The sequence below is a fragment of the Amblyomma maculatum genome, chromosome 8 (genome assembly GCF_055883805.1).
Source record: "Amblyomma maculatum isolate TAMU_Amacu chromosome 8, ASM5588380v1, whole genome shotgun sequence".
Lineage (NCBI taxonomy): Eukaryota > Metazoa > Arthropoda > Arachnida > Ixodida > Ixodidae > Amblyomma > Amblyomma maculatum.
The window spans coordinates 114,824,715-114,844,085 of record NC_139351.1 but is presented as its reverse complement, the minus strand read 5'-3'; the positions used below and the strand labels follow the sequence as shown (position 1 = coordinate 114,844,085).

At 46.2% G+C, this 19,371-nt stretch overlaps 2 protein-coding genes across 4 annotated transcripts in view; both read left to right on the top strand.

Moving 5' to 3' along the window:
• dnc (phosphodiesterase dunce) overlaps positions 1–19,371 on the top strand; it is a 526,810-nt gene that overhangs the window by 61,612 nt on the left and 445,827 nt on the right. The window lies entirely within an intron of this gene.
• LOC146182242 (uncharacterized) lies at positions 1,213–4,514 on the top strand. The gene is made up of 6 exons (XM_084577290.1): positions 1,213–1,429; positions 2,482–2,670; positions 3,045–3,164; positions 3,440–3,520; positions 3,909–4,006; positions 4,409–4,514. Exons 1-6 carry the CDS (start codon positions 1,282–1,284, stop codon positions 4,430–4,432), a joined length of 660 nt encoding a protein of 219 aa, XP_084433416.1. The 5' UTR covers positions 1,213–1,281; the 3' UTR covers positions 4,433–4,514.

Below are 19,371 nucleotides of genomic sequence, written 5' to 3'. Positions count from 1 at the left end.
ACAATCACTAGGGAACACAGCTTCACCATGGTGCAGTCCAAGCTCTAAAAGTGAACACTCTCGGGTTTTGAGTCCCCCATGTAGAGAGCTGCAAGGAAAGGTTCATTTCGCGAGCTTTCTTCGGCCCGCACAACCACAGGCCAGAACTGTTTCGACGAACTCCTAGATAAGGGCACACCATCGACGTTCATCGTCAGGGAAATCACTGAAGCGCTCACTGATATGGCTCCACTTTCTAGTTGCTGAATGAGGTTTCCAGTGACGCCAAAAAAGCAGTAAGTGCCACTTCCCATGCTGGTGACTACTGGCATGAGGCGTCCGCAGCAGTTTTCTGGCATCAGAAGGGAGGTCTGGGTGGTGCGGCTGCAGAATTTTCAGAAGCTTAGTGATGTGGGCGGCAAAAATGTTATCTACAGCCCATGAACGAAGTGGGTCGTGCAAAGCCGGAGCTAAATCCACCTCACTATCGCTTGACGAAAAATCGCGGAGCTCACTGCTGCATGAATACTGCTGTAGAATTTGTTCTTGAGACTCGGCAACTTCGCCAATTGGCGGTGGATCAACGGGGCACAATGGAGAAACCAATTCTTCATCGTCGTTGCTGCTGTGAAACACCACCCTCTCAAAATGTTCCTCGGCAGTAGCTAAGTTTCAGCTTGTAAGGGACTGCTGTACAGTAGGGCTATCAGATTGGCAAAGTGCTGCTATTTTGGTTGCCCTGCGTCAGAATTTCTTCTTCTTCCAACATCAATGATACACCACTATGTCCTCTCCATCGCCGATAGACACAGCTTTACTCGCAAACACGAGCGGTACGCATCATGGTGCACTGAAGGTCATCGACGAAGAGCAGTATGATCACTTGCTTCAGCTACGCACAAGTATCGGGGTTATAACAGCGCAAAGCTGATACAACATGATAAGGCGTGCTCAGGAGAAAAAGCCACTTTTCCGCGCTGCTACACAAGCATTACCCATGAGATGTGAACACACACTGGCTGGGCTTGAGCTTGGCTCGACTACACCTCGTTTGTGTGCCATACATTGCTTGTCTTGGCCAACGAAAGCGTTTATGTAATAAATAACCATAAATAAACATTTTTTTGCAAATAAAAAAACTTTCACGCAGTAAATTACTAAGCTTGAACATTAGCATAAATTAACAAATATTTATTTCATATTATTTTGCTGCGTTCAGGCAGTTCAGGCTTGGTTCAGGCGGCACCACATTCAATATGGCGGGACAAAAGAAACACGACGGCATGGCTCTTGTGGGGCTTTATGGAGCTTTTTCGCACGTTATGCCTTGTCTTGCCACTTGCCTGTGCTCGTGTGCATTTTGACTTTGAGTGCCTTCGTGCAGACTTCGCAGCCGCATTTCACGTGCGAACTCAATCTTCCGACTGCATGCACTGTTCATCGCTCACAGGTGAGTTGCTATTGCTTTGGTGACCTCCCTTTTAGCTTGTAGGCATATCTCAGACTGCCGCATCTGGAACCACATTGGATGCGCCACGCGTTTTCTGTTTATTCCTTGCTGCTTTGTTAATCATGAATTTCTTTGTCATTAACGACTGGCCATGCATTTTCGCAGCAGAACAGTGCTGCGCTGCCCCGCATCACAGATGTTCAGCAGAGCTGCTTGTGTTCTGATCAGGAGACAAATGCTGAAATTATTTTGCCTCTTTGGCGGTGTGGTCACCGTGACAGTGTCACGCTAACGCCTAAGTTGTCACGCCCGTGGCAAGAGCCGCATCATAAGGTCTGTGTGACCGATTAGTGTCATTAATCGTTTGCTCGAAGTGTGACTGAAAATTCATCTAGTTTGATAGCCCACAGGCCGCCGGTTGGGGCCACCAGCCAGCCATCTCGCTAACTTGCTCAGTGTATGTATGCGCCCTTTGCCATTCCGGTTTAGCATTTTGGCGCTTTGTGTGTGTGTGTGTGTGTGTGTGTGTGTGTGTGTGTGTGTGTGTGTGTGTGTGTGTGTGTGTGTGTGTGTGTGTGTGTGTGTGTGTGTGTGTGTGTGTGTGTGTGTGTGTGTGTGTGTGTGTGTGTGTGTGTGTGTGTGTGTGTGTGTGTGTGTGTGTGTGTGTCATCTGCGTGGACTGAACATAGTTGGAAGTTAAGTATGCTGAAATTCTTCGCCACGACTGTGTTGCGCTGTTTTTACTTTAGAGATCAGCAGTAAACTTCTTGTTGATGAAAATTTCTTGCACATGCCGAGTAGGAGATAGTGTTTGCAGCGATTTAATTTCCTGAAACGCCAGCAATAAGTGTGCAAAGAAAACTAGTTTCAATGACATGCATCTCGCTCAGCTGCTGGCAAAATACACACTGACCATAAATTGACCCTCATTGATTGGAAACTTGAGCAGTGAAGTGCAACTCATTAGTGTCTCTTCAACAGAGGCACTTAGAAAATAATGCCTTTGACTTGGCACTAGTGCTTGTTATGCTAACTGCGCTATATTCTTGCAGGATGTTCTACATCGTCGAATTCAGCAGTGCGGACGGAGTTGCTGCCATCCCCAAAATTCTGGGTGTGGAATGGGGAAGCATTATGGCTGCCATACCGAACCCCGTCTCGTTGCCCAAGCGCTATAAATGACTGCGAGGAGCCTGGAAAAGAATGGATTGCACACAAATGCCGAATCTTAGGCGAGACTAGTACGTCATTTTTTTTTTTGTCACAAGATAGTATTGTGATTATAGGGTACTGTTGGAGCTTTAGGTTCTTGGTTGTGGCAGTGTACAAAGGCAACGATGCACATAAGTTAAGCACTGCCAGAGGGGAGAACTTTTGAGCCAAAATGGTGAAATAATCACACATCATCTTAATTCAATGACTCTTATCAGTAATCGTGTTTGTTGCTCATTGGCTCAAGGTTCCTGTTATAGTGATATTGTTATGCTCTTATTTCAGTAATATTGTTGCTAAGCAGTTGTGAACGTTGCCTTTTCACGGGTCTGCTTAATATTTTAATTCAGTTTCCCTTTAGCCGTGTCATTCAATCTTTCTACACTGAACTCTTTGCTTGTAGCAACATATGCTGACGCAAAAAGAAGAGAGAAGAAAGCTGAAGAGGTGTCAGATTTGACAGCTGATGAGGAACGGCTGACAAAAAGGCCGAGAAAGCCCACCAAGAAGACGTTGTATGGAAGTACGAGTCCAGTTTTGCTGCTAAAATGTTTTTGCCTGATATGTTTACACTTTCTATATTAATCATGCATATTCCATTTGCTTTGCTGCTACATTTGTGAATGTTACTTTAGCAAGCCACTATTGAAATAACTGAATTGAAACATTTTTAACTGCAGTGTCGGATGAAGACGGCAGCAACGTCCCAACAAAAAAAAAGGAAACAGAAGGCTCTTTTTGTTTGTGAGGAAAGTGAAAGCGATGAAAGCTGCGATAATCATTGCCTACCATCTACAGTTCCTACACAACAAGCCAAGCAACTACCATTCGTTGGCCGTCCTCCACCGAGACCAGCACAAGCAGAAAGCGGCATCCAAGGTAACAACTTGCCTTGTGCCTGTAGTGGGTGTTGTAAGCAACATTTTACTGTGCAGTGCATGTTATAGCTCTATATTTGTGGTTTTATTCTGGCACAAATATATATTTGGCTAGTTTTTAAATTCTGGCCAGCAGTCCATTTTTGCTGCTGCGTTCTAATGTATTTTCTAATTTTTTTTCTTTTGCTCATTTAAGGGCTTCTGAAGAACCTTGTGCAAAAGGTGTGGATTCATTGAGTCGTATAATAGATTGAGATGCACAATTCAATGTATTCATAAGCGTGTTCACAGTTCATAACAGATGTAATGGGTTTTGTTAATTTGTAGTAAATATCAGTGTGTGTCTAGGTTTACTGCCCTAAGTCTGTGATATTGTTTTGTTTGCGCAGTGGCCCTCCGGCAGTCTTGCCTGTTGGGCAAGGAAGTGGACATGAGACATGACATTGGCGACCATTTTCGCTACGCACCAGCACGCTGCAAAAAAACGGTAGGTCTGTTATGCTGTGTACGGAAGCTGGACTATCATTTAGTCTACTTGTGCATCAAGCTGTGCAAAAACTGGACTTGTCACAGTCACTTAGCTTACCAGCATATCATATGGAACAGCATAGGCAAAACCTATGGGACATAAAAGTAAACTTCTAGGATATAGTGTAAGGCCATCAATGTTGCATCAGCTGTAATTTTGATGGTTTTAAAAGCGGAAATTCAGTGGGTGTCCTGGTGTTCTTTATTTTTGTACTATCTGTCCAATAAATATTGGCACGCTCCACACACAAGTAATTCTGGTCCTGCAAATTTAGTTTTAGATGTCTGATTACTTTGTAAGTGCTGTCTTGAATTTTGGCTGAATAATAATCTTTTTTGTGTTTTTGTTCTTTTAATTTAGTGGCCTAATTCATGGAATGGATGACCTGGCAGCTATGTGATTGCTCGTTTCTTCATGGAATTTCTGACTCAACAGATGTACAATCATGCCAAATAAATTGTGTAAATGATCTCACATGTGCATCTGACGTAATTTTTGCACTGGCTGTGTCATTCAAGTGACCGGTCAGCAGTCAGCAGACCACGATTACTGCGTAACTGCCTTTTGGTGTGTGCCTTGCCGACATATAAGCATACATTAGTCACTTCAGGAAGGCAGAACGCACTCATGCACGATTCATCAGCTATGGCTGCACCTTGTCTAGTAGGAACAGATGGTGCGGATTATGTAGCTTTTGCCTAGAAGCTCCTTGAGGAAGGTACCGCATGCATTGTTTAGAATACATTAAGGCAATGTACAGGCAACGTTTCTTTCGTCATTTTTTGTTGGTATAACGTTGAAATAACATAACGTCAACGTTTTCAGAACGTTGTAGAAACATTAGTGCATAACGTTATCTGGTGATCAAAAATAGTGACATTAGCAACAATCAGGCAACGTTGCTCTCTGACATTTGTGGCCATTCAGATAACGTTCCAGTGACATTTTGCGTTACCTGGGACACCTTAACTCCTCTGGTCGCTGTGTGCGAGCACAATTTCTCTGCCAATCGAGTAGATCCCCAAAGTTACGACGTTTGCGGTGCCGCCACTGTCCTAATGGGCGGTGGTACACTAATAGATTGCTTGCATCCGTAATATTTAATCGACCGGCCGTATAGCACTTGTACTCTCGCCGTGGACGCATGACGTACAATCGATGAGGAGTTTTTTTATGGGATGCCAGTAGGCAGCATAATAAAATAATATTATTGTGAAAGCACTAATCCGGAGCCTATTACCCTGCATCAGAAGCATAGTGATGACACTGTGACGATACATGATGGCCATGACACGACCTTGACTGGACCTATGCATTGATCTATGTAAAGGATGTAAAGGTCAATGACCTATGGGCCATTGACCTTTACATTTGACATTGACCTTGATAGAGCGAACTTGCCTTCGATGCTAGCGTCGACGACGAGGCAGCGGCATGTGCCACAGTATGACGCAGATACTCAACTCGACTACAGAAGGCTAGGCAAGGGAAGAGCAAAACCTGTGCAACATAACTTTAAATAACTTTAACTTGATTTTAGAAATTTAGTGTCCATCCTCCCCATTTGTGTGTGTGTGTGTGTGTGTGTGTGTGTGTGTGTGTGTGTGTGTGTGTGTGTGTGTGTGTGTGTGTGTGTGTGTGTGTGTGTGTGTGTGTGTGTGTGTGTGTGTGTGCGTGCGTGCGTGCGTGCGTGCGTGCGTGCGTGCGTGCGTGCGTGCGTGTGTGTGTGTGTGTGTGTGTGTGTGTGTGTGTGTGTGTGTGTGTGTGTGTGTGTGTGTGTGTGTGTGTGTGTGTGTGTGTGTGTGTGTGTGTGTGTGTGTGTGTGTGTGTGTGTGTGTGTGTGTGTGTGTGTGTGTGTGTGTGTGTGTGTGTGTGTGTGTGTGTGTGGTTGTATAGAATACATGCATTTAAACGGCGCGAAAATCCTGCACGAGGAAGAAAACACGTTTCCCCTGCTGGTATAATATCGAGTCACTGAATCGCTGAGAGAAGGCGACAGTAAACTTCTTTCCGAGCTATCACGTTCCGTGGAGTTTTGCTGCCGACTGCAGCTGCGATTTCTTACTGCTGGTGTCACCCCCCTTCATCGCTTCCCCCGACATCACGGCTCAGGTTTCTGCTCTGATAAGGGCAGCTCTTTTTGTATATCTTCGAACAAAGACGAGTGTTTGCGTGCATCAACTTCAGCAAGAAGAAAACGATGGACAGGTAAAAAAAAAAAAAAAAAAAAAGGCAGTTGGGTGGGTTCTTTTTTCCGTGGAAAGATTTGCTGCCGATCGTAAACTGAGGGGCTGCGGGGCGCTGGCACCTATGGCCCTTGGGTGCGCCTCTACTTTTGCTTGAGGAGCGTTTGAACGGTACGATCGCTTCGCTTCTTATTTCTATTTCTTTCGTAAGTTTCAATTCTGGTTGCGGACTTTCCAGGCTCAGTGCAGCGCTGTTGAAAGCGGCGCACTCGTAGATAACAGGTTCCGTTTCACTTCTCAGTTCAGTAGAGGCTCACATTTCTCAGGCTTTCCAGGTTGTCGTGCGGCGGCCTCTGGACTTAAAAGGGGCGCGATATATATTACAGCGATCGTTTCGTGCGCCCGTAGCTCGCGCAGTTGTTATCTCTTCTTCACGTAGGGATTCTGGTTTCTTTCCTCGCGAACATGCGTGATCTCTTTTCATTCTTTAAGGATGCCAGAACCTTGCAGAGACGGTGTAATTTTCAAATATTTAATGCGGTAATGGTGGACACGCTGACCTTTGGCGGCGTATATTGAGAAAAAGATTAATCTGTACTCTACGGGCTGAACCGGTCTGTGGTTGGTCGCAAAGTCGGTTGATCGAACCTTGGCCGCGGTGCCGCATTTTTGTAAAAGCAAATGAAAACATTCCAGTAAGCTGCTTAACGTCGAGGCACGTTCTGTGGTTGGTCGCAAAGTCGGTTGATCGAACCTTGGCCGCGGTGCCGCATTTTTGTAAAAGCAAATGAAAACATTCCAGTAAGCTGCTTAACGTCGAGGCACGTTGGAGACACTTAGGTGATCGAAATGTATCTCAATGTTTCCACCACGGAGGTGTTCACTGATCCCTTGTAGCTGTCGAAACCACCATACGATCATGAGCAGCGAACAAAGGCGGTACAGCAATATTTAAAAACTGGAAACTACCCAAGTCTACTCGCGCCTTACGCAGAGAGAGAAGTGAGTTGATATAACTAGTTCAGTCATTAGTCGGCTCTCGAAGCATGCGGAGACGATCGCCATTGCGATGATGCATTAGGTTGGAAGCCGGTTATTACATTTGCTTTTGAGACGACTATGTAACAACCGCATATAAAGTATTTATAAAGCTGCGGTTGCATCTCGACTTGCATTAAGAAAGATCGATGCATTAATAAAGCCAAACAGCAGGCAAGTGACATACTCATTTGCTCAAATAAAAACAAAGCACTTGGTGCGCTAGAGCGCTGTAATTATTGCCTGCGCACCAAGAGAAACAAGCGATACACTGACATGCATTTGGTGCTAATGTAAGCACAACATGAGCAGCTGAGTGCTAAAGCTTAGTTTTCTGTTGCCCATTATCTATCCCTATCTTGGCTGCCTCTTTCCACAGTCATTACGCTGTGCCCGTACAAGAGGTGATCGTTGTTGACAATGTGCACCCGAAACAATCAGCAACGTGTCTTGCGGTAGATGGATAATGGATAGCCTGGTTCTAATGCAGGCAGGAAGAAAAGTATAACTAGCGATTAACGACAGTGGCACTACGACTAACGCTTCATGAGAGAAACTAATTAACGCTTCGGTGCAAATTCGGTGCTTGGTTTATTAAGGTTGACTGCTTGTTTCTTTTTTTTTTCTTTTTTCCTCGCACGCGCGTACGCGCCCTTTTCAGTTTTTAGCAAGGCTAAAATTCAAACAGTGCCGCGTCTGTCGCAGTCCTTTGTCTTCAGTTTTTCTCTCAACCAGGCAGATCACTGGCGTAATGCTAAGGTTTCAATCTCTGCGCAGTGACTTAGAAAAGGATAAGAACAGGGAAAGGCAAGTGTAACCGCACGTGAAAAAAAAAAAAAAAAAAAAAAAAAACTGTCTAGCGTAGTGTGTCACGCAACAGCTTCAAACAAACAAGCAGTATTCGGGCACAGGACACCATTGAAAATGGTACACGAATAAATATTGTTATTTATAGTGAGCATTACTAGGCATTTAATAATGCTAGAGCAACGCGACAAACGTTATGACCTTCTTAATGTTTCTAGCTAAAGCATTGCACCTCTTAACGCACAAATACGCTCACAGTTTGCTTGTTCCACGCGTCCGGTAGTATAGCGGCAAGAACGTTAAAAAAAATGATATCTTATAGTGAAGAGAGAATTTTGCCCACACGAATCCCGTTCAACGACTAGCAGCTTCGCGGCTAAAAAGTATTCGTCATTTTACTTGACAAAACCCTAATGAACGTCGTGTCCTTTAGCCACACTTGGGACAGGCTGAAGGGCTTCTGGGTACTCTCCCGGGCACCTCCGTAACGCAACACGAGAGCAAAACGACTCGAGAGAAAACAACGAGCAAAACTCCGGGGCAGATCCAGCCCGTCCTTTGTCGCTTCAGTGAGAAACATGGAAAGGCCATCTATCGATTCGGCAGATCGCATCACTCACGCTCACCTTTCATCGATGCTTTGTCTTCTCGGCTGTTAATGGCTGTGGCGGGTAACGATGACGGATTAATACGTAAGTGCACAACGCGGACCGCGCTTGTCGCAAAGAACATCATCTAATGAGAGCTCCGGTATTGTTCAGAAAGGAGGCGAACAGAACGGCTGAAATGCAGTGGCATTTCTTCGCGCACTACGGTTACTTTTGGATGGATATTCACGGATAATTACAAAATTCAGTGAAAGATGTAAGGTTAATCCAGTTCTTCTGGGTTACGCCTAATAGCATATCGTGACTCCCTTCAGTCAGAGATCTTCAGTTCCGCGTTTCTGCTGGTGTGGTGAAGGACTTTTATTTCCTTCAACTGTGCATTAGCCGAACAGCGCTCAATTCGGCGTACATTCGTAGTAATGAATATGACTATAATGCCATCTACGTTTATCTTTCTGCTCTGATTGTTTACGATGTATACATGTTTTTGGTCAATCACGGTTGTAGCACTGCTTGCTTAGACTTTCCTGCGTCACCATTTTGTCAGCAAGCAGCGGGAGCAGCAGGGTTATTATTATTGTTAATGGCATTGCTTTTGGCTGCATTGCTAACTGTAATAGATCTTAATAGTAGCCCAAATTGTTGTAATTTGGTTCTTGCAAGAAAATACTCTGATGTCGCAAGCCAAAAGCCGTGACGTTTATGAGCATTTTCTTACGAGGAGCCGTATCACAGAAATCATAGATAACGAGCTGACTGATCAGCTCACTTGCAAAACGTAACACTGCGCGACTGCAATCTCCTGGTCATACACATCGTCTGGATTGGAGGCTTTCAATATCGGGACCAAAAACGCATACACTATAACAACCTTCGATAACATAAACATGCTGGACTGGTTTATAGGGTCCAAATCCCAAGGCGATTAAATAACAGATATGAGGCATGCCATAGTGGAGACTACCGGGTACTTTTGACTACCTGGGATTCTTTAACGTGCATTACCATCGCATAGTACACGGGCGCCTTGTTTTTTTACCTCCATCTAAAAGCGGGCGCTGCGGCTTGAATCCAATAGTGGAAACATTAAACAGCCTATTTCATCGTCATATCCCGAACTCGCCGCCTTATCCATTCGTCTCCTACGCAAAATTCAACAGAACAGCCTGCGTACTCCGGCTGGGTCACATCTGTACCGCCATCAGATCACGCCTTCGTGTTCAAAGTGCTCAGTACCCTACGCCACCCTCTCTCAATATGTCTGTTTAAACGTCAATCAGTCGTACAGTAACCGTATTACTCCTACCTTTCCCTTATTCATGGCGGGCTCCGCTCTCCTCTCACCAGCCTCAAAACCAGCTGGCCCTCGTGCGGCAAGGCAGCTGCAAACTCAGCGACTAAAAACAAAAAGAACAAAATAAACTGCGTAATTGAATTTTCTGCTTGGAAGTCATAGTTCTGAGATCATGAGATTACCTTGTGACCAATGACACTGCACAGTGTTGACATACTCGCCGATCGTAATGTGCAGGTTGAGATCACACAGTCGAGTGTAGGATTGATGTACAATCATAGCTATAATTCGATGCTGGGAAAGCTTTAGGAGTTCGGGAGGATCTCCATGTTTATCGTTCTTTCATTCCATACAATTCCTGCAGTTTTATTTGCCAGTTTGCACAAGAACCGCAGGGACCACTGTTGCCAGCGAGCTGCCATCGTTTCTAAGTAATCGCATCGCTCGGCGGAAGGTTCGGGGAAGGAGGTTTGGTTTCCGGCCTGTTTACCCTTCCGGCTAAGTACGAGCGTGGCCAGCACACGCTCTGGGCAAATCTGCAGAGCTCGTATGCCCGGCCTCGGCCCACGGCAAACAGGAGATCCCGATGGCTTTGCACGGCCATCTTGGCTCGTAAAGCTCGCCGGAACTCCCCTTGTTAGTCTCCCTGAATGCGTAAGAAGTCCTCCTGTGGTCACGACGCTGAGGTATTAGCTACGCCATCTCCGCCGCACAGACCCGAATTCGATGCAGCGCTCTGGTTCCAGTGTAGTTCCTATTGTGTTATAGCCGGCATGTTTTCGTATTGGTGAAGGCATGTAGTGCTTTTAGTGACATCCACTAAAATAGTGAACACAAGAGCATCTCGGATGGTATCTTATGACGTATGTGAGATTTGTTTTGTTTCCCTTTATTTTTTCAGGAGCAAAAAAGCACAACTTCGCTTCTTTTTACCATTAGACTTCGTGTTGCGCAATTTGATAGCTGGATTGCGACACACCACTTTTTGCCGGCTCTGATGAAAGTCGCTCACTCGACTGCACACGTTGAAGAGATGCTGGGGAAACGCGCAAGTTTGGTTTGGTTGGGAAGGTATTGTCGCCCCGTTGTTGGCTTCAAACCCGACAATATGCGCAAAAAAGAGAATGTATGTCTTCAGTCCCGTGCACTGCCGCTTGCTTTCAGACTACGATATTTTTATTTTCAATTTGACTGTAAATGGAGAAGTTTTAAAGATATGGTAGCCGCTGAATGAAAAGGAGTATCATTGTTTCGTTTTGACGAAGCGAAAGGAGCTCACGGGCATCATTATTTGGGGCGCCGGCTGGTCTTTATTTTATCTTTAACAGTATCAGGGAACTGCTATAGGTCGTGGTTCTCGCTTAGTACTTCCACAAGCCTATCAGCAGAAGCCAATTAGCGCTATTTTCTTTTTTTTTTTAAATATAGGTAGTTCGTTCCTTTTTATATTGCTTCTTGGGAGCAATATCTCTTGGGCGAGCAGTGAAGTGCCCAAACGATGAGCCTAATAATTTCTGCCTCAAATGTTTCAAATTTCTCTTCAATACAAGCGAGTACTGGGGAAATGCTTCAAATATAATAACACCGGAATGAGGTGGAGAACCAACGAAGCTACTGGTATAAGCACAGCAAGTGCTTTCGTAACTCCTTCGCTGCTATCTTCTTGAGCTGCCCGACACGATCTCGCTTCGCTTCGCACTGCATGGAACTATCTCACTCCACTGAGAAGGAGCGGAAGCGTCTTGCGAATCTCGAGAGGCAGTGTCTACAAGACACCAAGTAAGACAACTGTCGCTGCATTCCAGGGCTAGCAGACGAGCCGGATTACTTAGTCTTGCTCTCAGAGGAGCTCGGACATCGTAAATTTTCTAGGCAGGTCGGGGCTGCGCGTCTTTCCACCATTGCTTGCTTCACTTGTATTGCCCGCAGCGCTCTTTCTTAGAACACGACTTGGGAGCTAGTTCTGTATCGCTCATTCGTGCTTTATTAATACTCGGCCGGAATTGCCTGGCCGGACCCTCCCGTGTGAGAGGTCGTGGCTTCGCGCTCGTGTAATCTTAATGGGCGCGGGTATAGGGGATCGTAAAATCGATTAGATGGCTTATGACACTGTAAACACTGCAGGTGCGTTGCTACTGCCGCTTCTGCTGCTGCTTCGCGAGAGTCGCGTGGTAGCCAGGACTTTGCAACCCGATCGCGTGAAGCACTGCTTCGCACCGATCTTGTCACAGTCTATTTTGTTTTCTTTCTTTAAATGGCATGCTTTTTATGGAGTGAAATTTTCTTTCTCCGTGACACGTTTCCTTCCATGAATCTTCCCATGAAAAGAAGGTTCAGTTGAAGCGATAAGGTACCTGCATTAGCCGGTTTGACGAGTGAGAAAACTTTGTAAGTCAGGATATAATCCAGTGAGGTCAATATCGGGCAGATTCTCAGAAGCGGTGTTCCCTCTTCAGCCCCACGCCCCATTTGTTCGGGTTCGTGTTTCAGTAGATAAAGCTTTTCTGATAAGTCTCGCTTGTTGCTGACTAATGCAACCTTGAAGGGAATACTATATGGCTACCTCCTGGATCGAGAAACGAAAAGCACAGAAGCCGACTCGGAAGGCTACTTATACAGACCAGAGCTTGTAGAAATTTGATTGCTTCGCAAGTCCCTGCCTTTTGGAGAAGCGCGAACTGCAGCAGCCAGCGGTGTCTTAAGATAGTGCTGCTTTTTAACTACCGCTCTGAGTTATACGCAATTTTGCGTCGTGCGTACCTTATAAGCTGCGCTCGAATCAGTCGTTACGTGGACGGACGAGAAATTTCGCGCATTTTACTATTCCTTCGTATCGGTAGTAGACGCTTCTACGGTGCTATCTCACACCTACCACATCTCTGATAGGCTTATAGCACCTAAAATACAAAGGAAACACTAACGGCTATACATGAGTTGACTCGAAACATCCAAGTTGCTTTTTTTTTTTTTTTTTCGAGCAGGTATGATGTCGGCTTCTGTTAAATAGCCGGTTACTTCCATATAGAATACAATAATCTATAAAAGCGATATCATTGCAGTCCACGTTTCGATCAAAACCGGCAACGCCTTGTCGCACTGGATTCCTGATTGGTTTAAAGGGTTCACGTGATCAAGACACATCTTGCCTCCACCACGCTGACCAATCAGCGCTCGGCTCGGTGACGTCACCTTGAGACGTAATCGAACTCTTCACAAATCAAGAACTTCGTAGCCGAGTTGGGAGGTGGTCTGCCCAACTCGACTGCAGGACATGGCAGTGCTTTTCAGTGTTTTGACGTCATAAAAAGGGATGCTCACACGTTCCACTCTTAAGCGAGGTAAGTATTCCCCAAAGCTTCTTTTTTTTTTTTTTATCCTCAAATATACGTCACCTGCACTGGTTGGATCTAGGGGAAAATGATGGAGAGGTCGATAAACCATGTTTCTCACTGGTCCGCTGGTGTTATACAAAATACAGTGCTGTAGCGGGAAGCGCGCGTAAATAAAGCTGGCAGGAAGTAAAAATAAAGAAGAAAGTTGGGTCTGGACAGCTGTGCCACTTCTGTGCTAAAATAATAAAAACACAACGAGCCAAACGCAAGTTTTCAAAAGTTACACAAATGCACTGAGTCCGTCAGAACAATGCACCTTCCGAACGAAAACGTCCCTAATGACCCAGCAAACTAGTTGGGAGATACGAGCACTACCTCTAACGGCAGTAATAAATAAAAAGAAAGCTTGAAACACAAGATACGCTGGCAGTCTGTCTCCCTTCATATATAGAATGTTCGAGAACGATTTCCTTCGGTGATTTGTCTGGTCGCTAGAATATTTTTTCGTGTGCCGTGCCAGGAATGCTTGCAGGAATTACTTTTTGCCCTCTTTGTCCCGAAGAGAAGGGCAGATCCCCAATGACTACAGTGGATGCAGAGATAAGAGAGGGAAGAGAAGAGGAACAATACGGCGGGGAAAAGCAAGTGCCATCTGCAGTGAGTGCCTCGATTGTATATAAAGGGCCAACTTCCGAACGACTTCCGAAAGCGCGTGTCCTTCTCCCGTCTAGCATGCCGGGCCGCTACGCTTCTTAGAAGAAGCCTTTTTCTGCCATACTGTTTCCTTCCGACGCTACTGTTGCGTGGCTCTCGCGTTTTCTCGGCGTAATCTCGGGAGGAACGCGACGAGCTTTGCCCGTGTTTTTTCCCGGGGGTAGAGTTGGGAATGCGCTCCGCGAGGGCGATTTGCGAGGGCCGCTCGCTGTCCTCACGACCGTCATTCGAGTACTCGTCGGCGTACCCTTGGCATGTTTAGAATGTCGGCCGGTCCCTACAGAATTTGTTCCAGGACTCACTCTCTTTCCCTCTCTCTCCGTACATGCTGGCTCACGAGGGAGTGTTTTGTTTGTTACAAAACGTCCTCTCCGACGACAAAGGTGTTTTCTTTTTTCTTCAGCATACCGCCACGTGGGTCTCTCTTTGAGCGTTTGGCTGCCTGTGTGAACACACTGTGCGAATGGCTGTCGGAGAAACGGGCGTCTTGCTTGACTAATAGCGATTCCCTCTGCCATTTCTCAAGTTCGCCAGATGTGACGAGGATTACGGCAACTTGATGAATCCGAAGTTAACCCAAGTAAAGGGTTGAAGAAACGCGTTGTTTTCTTGAGGAGGGCGGGGAAAATAATTTGTTGGAATTATGCGCTGTTCATTTACTGCAGCGGCGGCGGTAGCTAACTCTCACCTGGCAAACGAGAGTAGGTCATATCACCTTTTTTTCTGTGTGCTAATAGAAATTCATAAAGAGGACGACGTATGACCCATAGGGGGATCCCAATACGATAGTTGACTGTCAAAAACATAGTATGATCACACTAGAGACCCGTAATATACGGGAACAAAGATTAAGACCCCCCCCCCCCCCCCGTCCTTTTTTCGCAGGGTGTAATACTGGGCTTCTATAAAATCCAGCCACGTCTGAGGTACTTCGGCCGCTCGCAAATGACTTTCGGCCGGGAAGTAAAACACAAAATAGCTCCCAAATCTTTTTCACCTTTGACCTTTAGTTGTAACAGCGCATGCAAAAAAGCAGTATAAAATTATAAAATCAATGTATCACGTAAGATTCACTACCTAGTGACATTTTGTGCGCGCGCGCGCGCGCGCGTGTGTGTGTGTGTGTGTGTGTGTGTGTGTGTGTGTGTGTGTGTGTGTGTGTGTGTGTGTGTGTGTGTGTGTGTGTGTGTGTGTGTGTGTGTGTGTGTGTGTGTGTGCGTGTGCGTGTGTGCGTGCGTGTGCGCGCGCGTCAGCACCATAACAGTTGGAACTTTCCTCACTTTTTAATGTCTCCATGGCGACCAAGTAACGCTAGCTCGCAAATCCTAACAGCTGCTTAAATATAGAAGCAGACCTAAATTTGGAAATTTTCAATGTTTCATCGTCAGAATATTGCGGAGCGCGCATCATAAGACAAGTAAAAATTGGCAGAGGTTATCTCAGTTAAACCGATTTCAGTGCAAATGCACAAAAAGCAGCAATTTCGCTGTTGTACATGTGGCGTCATCTGGGAGCCGACGCGTTAACTGTCGAAGGTTTAACCGGGGCCTCCGTGATCAGCTCCGGTACAGCGACGCGATTAATCGCCGGGGCTACATGTGCGTGGCGCTATCTTGAATTTTCCTCTTCAACTGGCGTATATTTAACCCTACTTAAACCTGTTGTCACGAAATCGGCGCACATTTTCATCAAGCCGGCACGGCGCGAGGCCCGCGCGGCGTCGCGTGGAAAGCTCGAGAAAAACCTCCTTCCCCGCGCGAGAGAGCGCGTAGCCTTGTACGCGTCGCCGTCGCCCTCTTTCTCATCCCCCGGCGATGACGCGGACTCATCCGTCTGGAATATGCCAGAAAAAATCCAGAATCTTCTATGGGACCTAGCCAATGACGACGTGCGGCTCAACGGGAGGAGAAGGGAGCGCTATAACCAGCGAAGCTAAGTGTGTGTGCGCGCTAGCCTTGGCACGTTTTAACAGACAGACGCGGCGCGCCCTATTTAAAGAGACCGCGCCGCTTGTGAGTCAGTCAGTCAGTTCGTCAGTGGTTACGGCGTGTTCGCCAGTGCTTCGGCTGGACTCCCGGGGATCACCCGCTGCTGGCAAGCCCACGGACCTGCAAGAGAGCGGTGCTCGTCTCGTATGGCGGCCACATCGTGACTCTTGAGGCGTCGGACTGCAACAGTGCCCGGTGAACAATTTGGTGTTTGTTTATGTAACTCTCTCGTGTTTGATCTGTTGGAAAGCCTCTGTGTTACTGAATCATTCTGTAGTTGCATGATTAGCGTTTATATTCTGTGAACCTCTCGTCTGTGTATTTCAAGTGATCTTGTGTATTGCTTTGTATCGTCTCTTGCTGTACATAAATTGTGTTTTGTTTGTTACTTCTGACTCCGATCCTTACTCTGGTTTGAACCGGCGACAGCTGGGCAACAAACGGCCGCCCCCTTCTGTCACTACTAGGTAGCTGAATTCCGGCTGAGCTTGCCACGCAGGTCGAGGGCCTCTCCTTAGCGACCGGAACAGCTATCCCCACTCACTCTAAGGGTGTCTGGGAGTGTGCGCTCGTTAAGGGCGCATCGTTAATAATCCCCCTAATTATTAACGGGTGACACCTGTTCATAACGAGTGAAAGCACCCGCCGCGGTGAAGCCCCAAGCGAAGCCCCTGGGTGGGTGAGTATTCTTGATGACCTGGCACGCCTGAAGAAATTTTAATGTAACCGTGCATGTACTCTTGTGTGGCGCTGATTAATTGTACATATTGATATGTATTTGTTGGTGCTGAAGAAGCAGATAATAAAAAAAAATTACAGCGGTGGCTCATTAAAGCGCTCGGCTATGGCCCCCAGTAAACGCGTTCCAAACCGACCGCTTCGAATCCTCTCCGATCCATTTTCTTTTGGTATCAAAACACTACAAAGGTCATGGTCAGTCATAGGCTTTATCACTCTCTGTTTTGGCTGGCTAACGTGAAAGACCCGTTCGAGAGACTGGCGCCTTGGAGGCGCTGTACCAGACTGAGTTTGAATTACCCGCTCGAGGCAACGTGGTTGGGACCTCACGAAACAGCTTAGCCAATCAAAGCGATGACACAAACAAACAAGTACAGTCCGACAAGATTTTTAGTCGGTGGTGGTGGGCGTAAGAGTCCTGTCGCACTTGTTGTCGCAAGTTTCATGCGCAATTAACTTGCAGCCAACGGGAGTGCCTCGATGCGCGCGCTAAGCTCCACCGGCGCACGCTTTAACTCCGCCACATGGCCGACTCAGTCTAGGATTTGGGAACCACACGATCCCGCCACGTTTTGTAGTAGCATCGCCCGCTCGCCCAAAGACTCATGGGTCGATTGGGGTCAGCGCTTGCGCAGAAGTGCCCCCTCATTTCCGATCCCCCTAGCCGAAAGGGTCGTCCTATATTAAATCTCCCTAATAAACAAAGCTGTATTTCAGCACGACTTGAAAGAACTGGTGGGCAGGCGAACGCTATTTTGTCCTGCTGGGCTTCGTCTCGATGCAACCCGGTCATGATAGCCGACGAAATTTGCTTGAAATCAATTTATGCCCTATTTCCGCGTACCGTGCTAAACCACTGAAGGCATAATTGGCACATCGTTGAGGTCGAGCGATTTACTAAAGGGTGCTCGCTTCACCTTGGGACGATGTGAGGACCTTTTCGTAATCTGTAACCCCTTTTTTGCATCCTTGCTGGCACTGCTTGATGATTATTCGTGCCATGTATTCTAACACGTTCGAAGTGAGGCTTCCTATGTCCGTCTCAGTCTAAGTGTAAGGAATTCGAACTAGATTTTTAATTCTTACTGGGTTTATGCCGTCCTGGGGCCATGCCACTGTTATGTAACTTTAAGCAAATGGGGTAAACACCAGAGAGCGGCGACGTGAACAGATAGGGACAAACACATAGAAACCGACAAGCCAGCGCTTATATGCTAGCTATGCGGCTCTCTTCTTTCTTTATATTATTTCGTTGCGTCTAGTTTGTGTCTTGTTTCTGTCATCACGAGGGTCGCGGTTGGTGTCTAAAAGGTTTTCACTGCTTCTCAGTGAATATATAAATATAATATTTTCAATGCCTGTCCACTAATATTTGTTCTTTTTGTCAGTTTCATAGACCTTCTTATATCGTGGATTCCTCTAGACCTTCTTATATCGTGAATTTCTCTATGCAGGATCAACGAGTCAAAACCAGAATTTTAGCTTATCGGGTCACGCAAACTCGAAGCAAGGCTTCATTTTGCTATAGTTTTAAATAATACCAATGAGGTGAAAATAATTTCCCGTGGTCCCCATAACATGCATGATTTTGCTGTGACGCATTGCGCGTTTGGAGATTTATTACCGCTCTGTGGTTCCCTGCGTTCGAGGCCACCCTACACGTGCCGTACAAAGCATGTCCTTTTACGCTCACGACGCACAGCTATGATATGACCGTCAGTGTAATGACAGTCATCCTGCAGCTTTAAAGGCGTTGCAGACCGGATCCTCCTGCTGCAGCTACGCTCGCTGGAAGTGAAGCCTCCCACGAAAACAAATAGGATAGGGTTCGTTTTTATTATTTTCTCATGGATCCCAACATTACGGCTATGAGGGAAAGATAACGGTATACGTTCAAGTGACCGGTTCATGGAGATAACAGCTGGAGCCTCTTTCTACTTGGAAAGGTTAGACGCATTCCTTGTGTCCATTCTAACTACAAGTTACGTTTGTACAAAGAGATTCACATATTTATATAAATTTTTCCTCATTTGCTGTCAAACGCAATTTAGTTTCGCTTCCTCTTATCCTTGTTATATATTCTTCAGTGTCGTGTTTGCTACGACACCTATACCCAAGCTTTATGTGCGGTCTTCACAGCGTCACCCAGTACTTAATCCTAATTCGTTTCATAGCTTGTTTGGAGCTCCTTTCTTTTGCACTGCCTCTGTGGCTCAGTTCATGGTTAGCGCGCTCGAATGCTGATCGCAAGGAATGAGCGTTCGATCCCGACCACATCGATCGCGTTTCGATGGAGGCGAAAAACAAGGCGGCCGATTACTGTGCAATATCAGTGCACGTTAAGGAACAGCATGTAGTCGAAATTTCCGTTGCCCTCTACACAGCGTCTCTAATACTCGGTCGTTTTAGGATGTTAAAACCCTTATACTCAACCAAATCGATGTCAGTGCACGTTAAAGAACCCCAGGTGGACGAAATTTAAGGAGGCCTCTACTACGGCGTCTCTTATAGCCTTAGTCGCTTTGGGACGGTAAATCTCACAAACCAAACCAAGCCAATCAACCAATGCTTTTTTGTTGTTGTTGTTGTTGTTGTGGTTGTGGTTCATTAAAACTAAG

Bases quoted from the DNA above. Each gene is read 5' to 3' on its own strand.
- LOC146182242 (XM_084577290.1), top strand. From the start codon at position 1,282: ATGGAGCTTTTTCGCACGTTATGCCTTGTCTTGCCACTTGCCTGTGCT. The intron at 1,430-2,481 runs GTGAGTTGCTAT...ATATTCTTGCAG, and splicing joins GCACTGTTCATCGCTCACAG to GATGTTCTACATCGTCGAAT. The intron at 3,165-3,439 runs GTACGAGTCCAG...TACCATCTACAG, and splicing joins CAAGAAGACGTTGTATGGAA to TTCCTACACAACAAGCCAAG.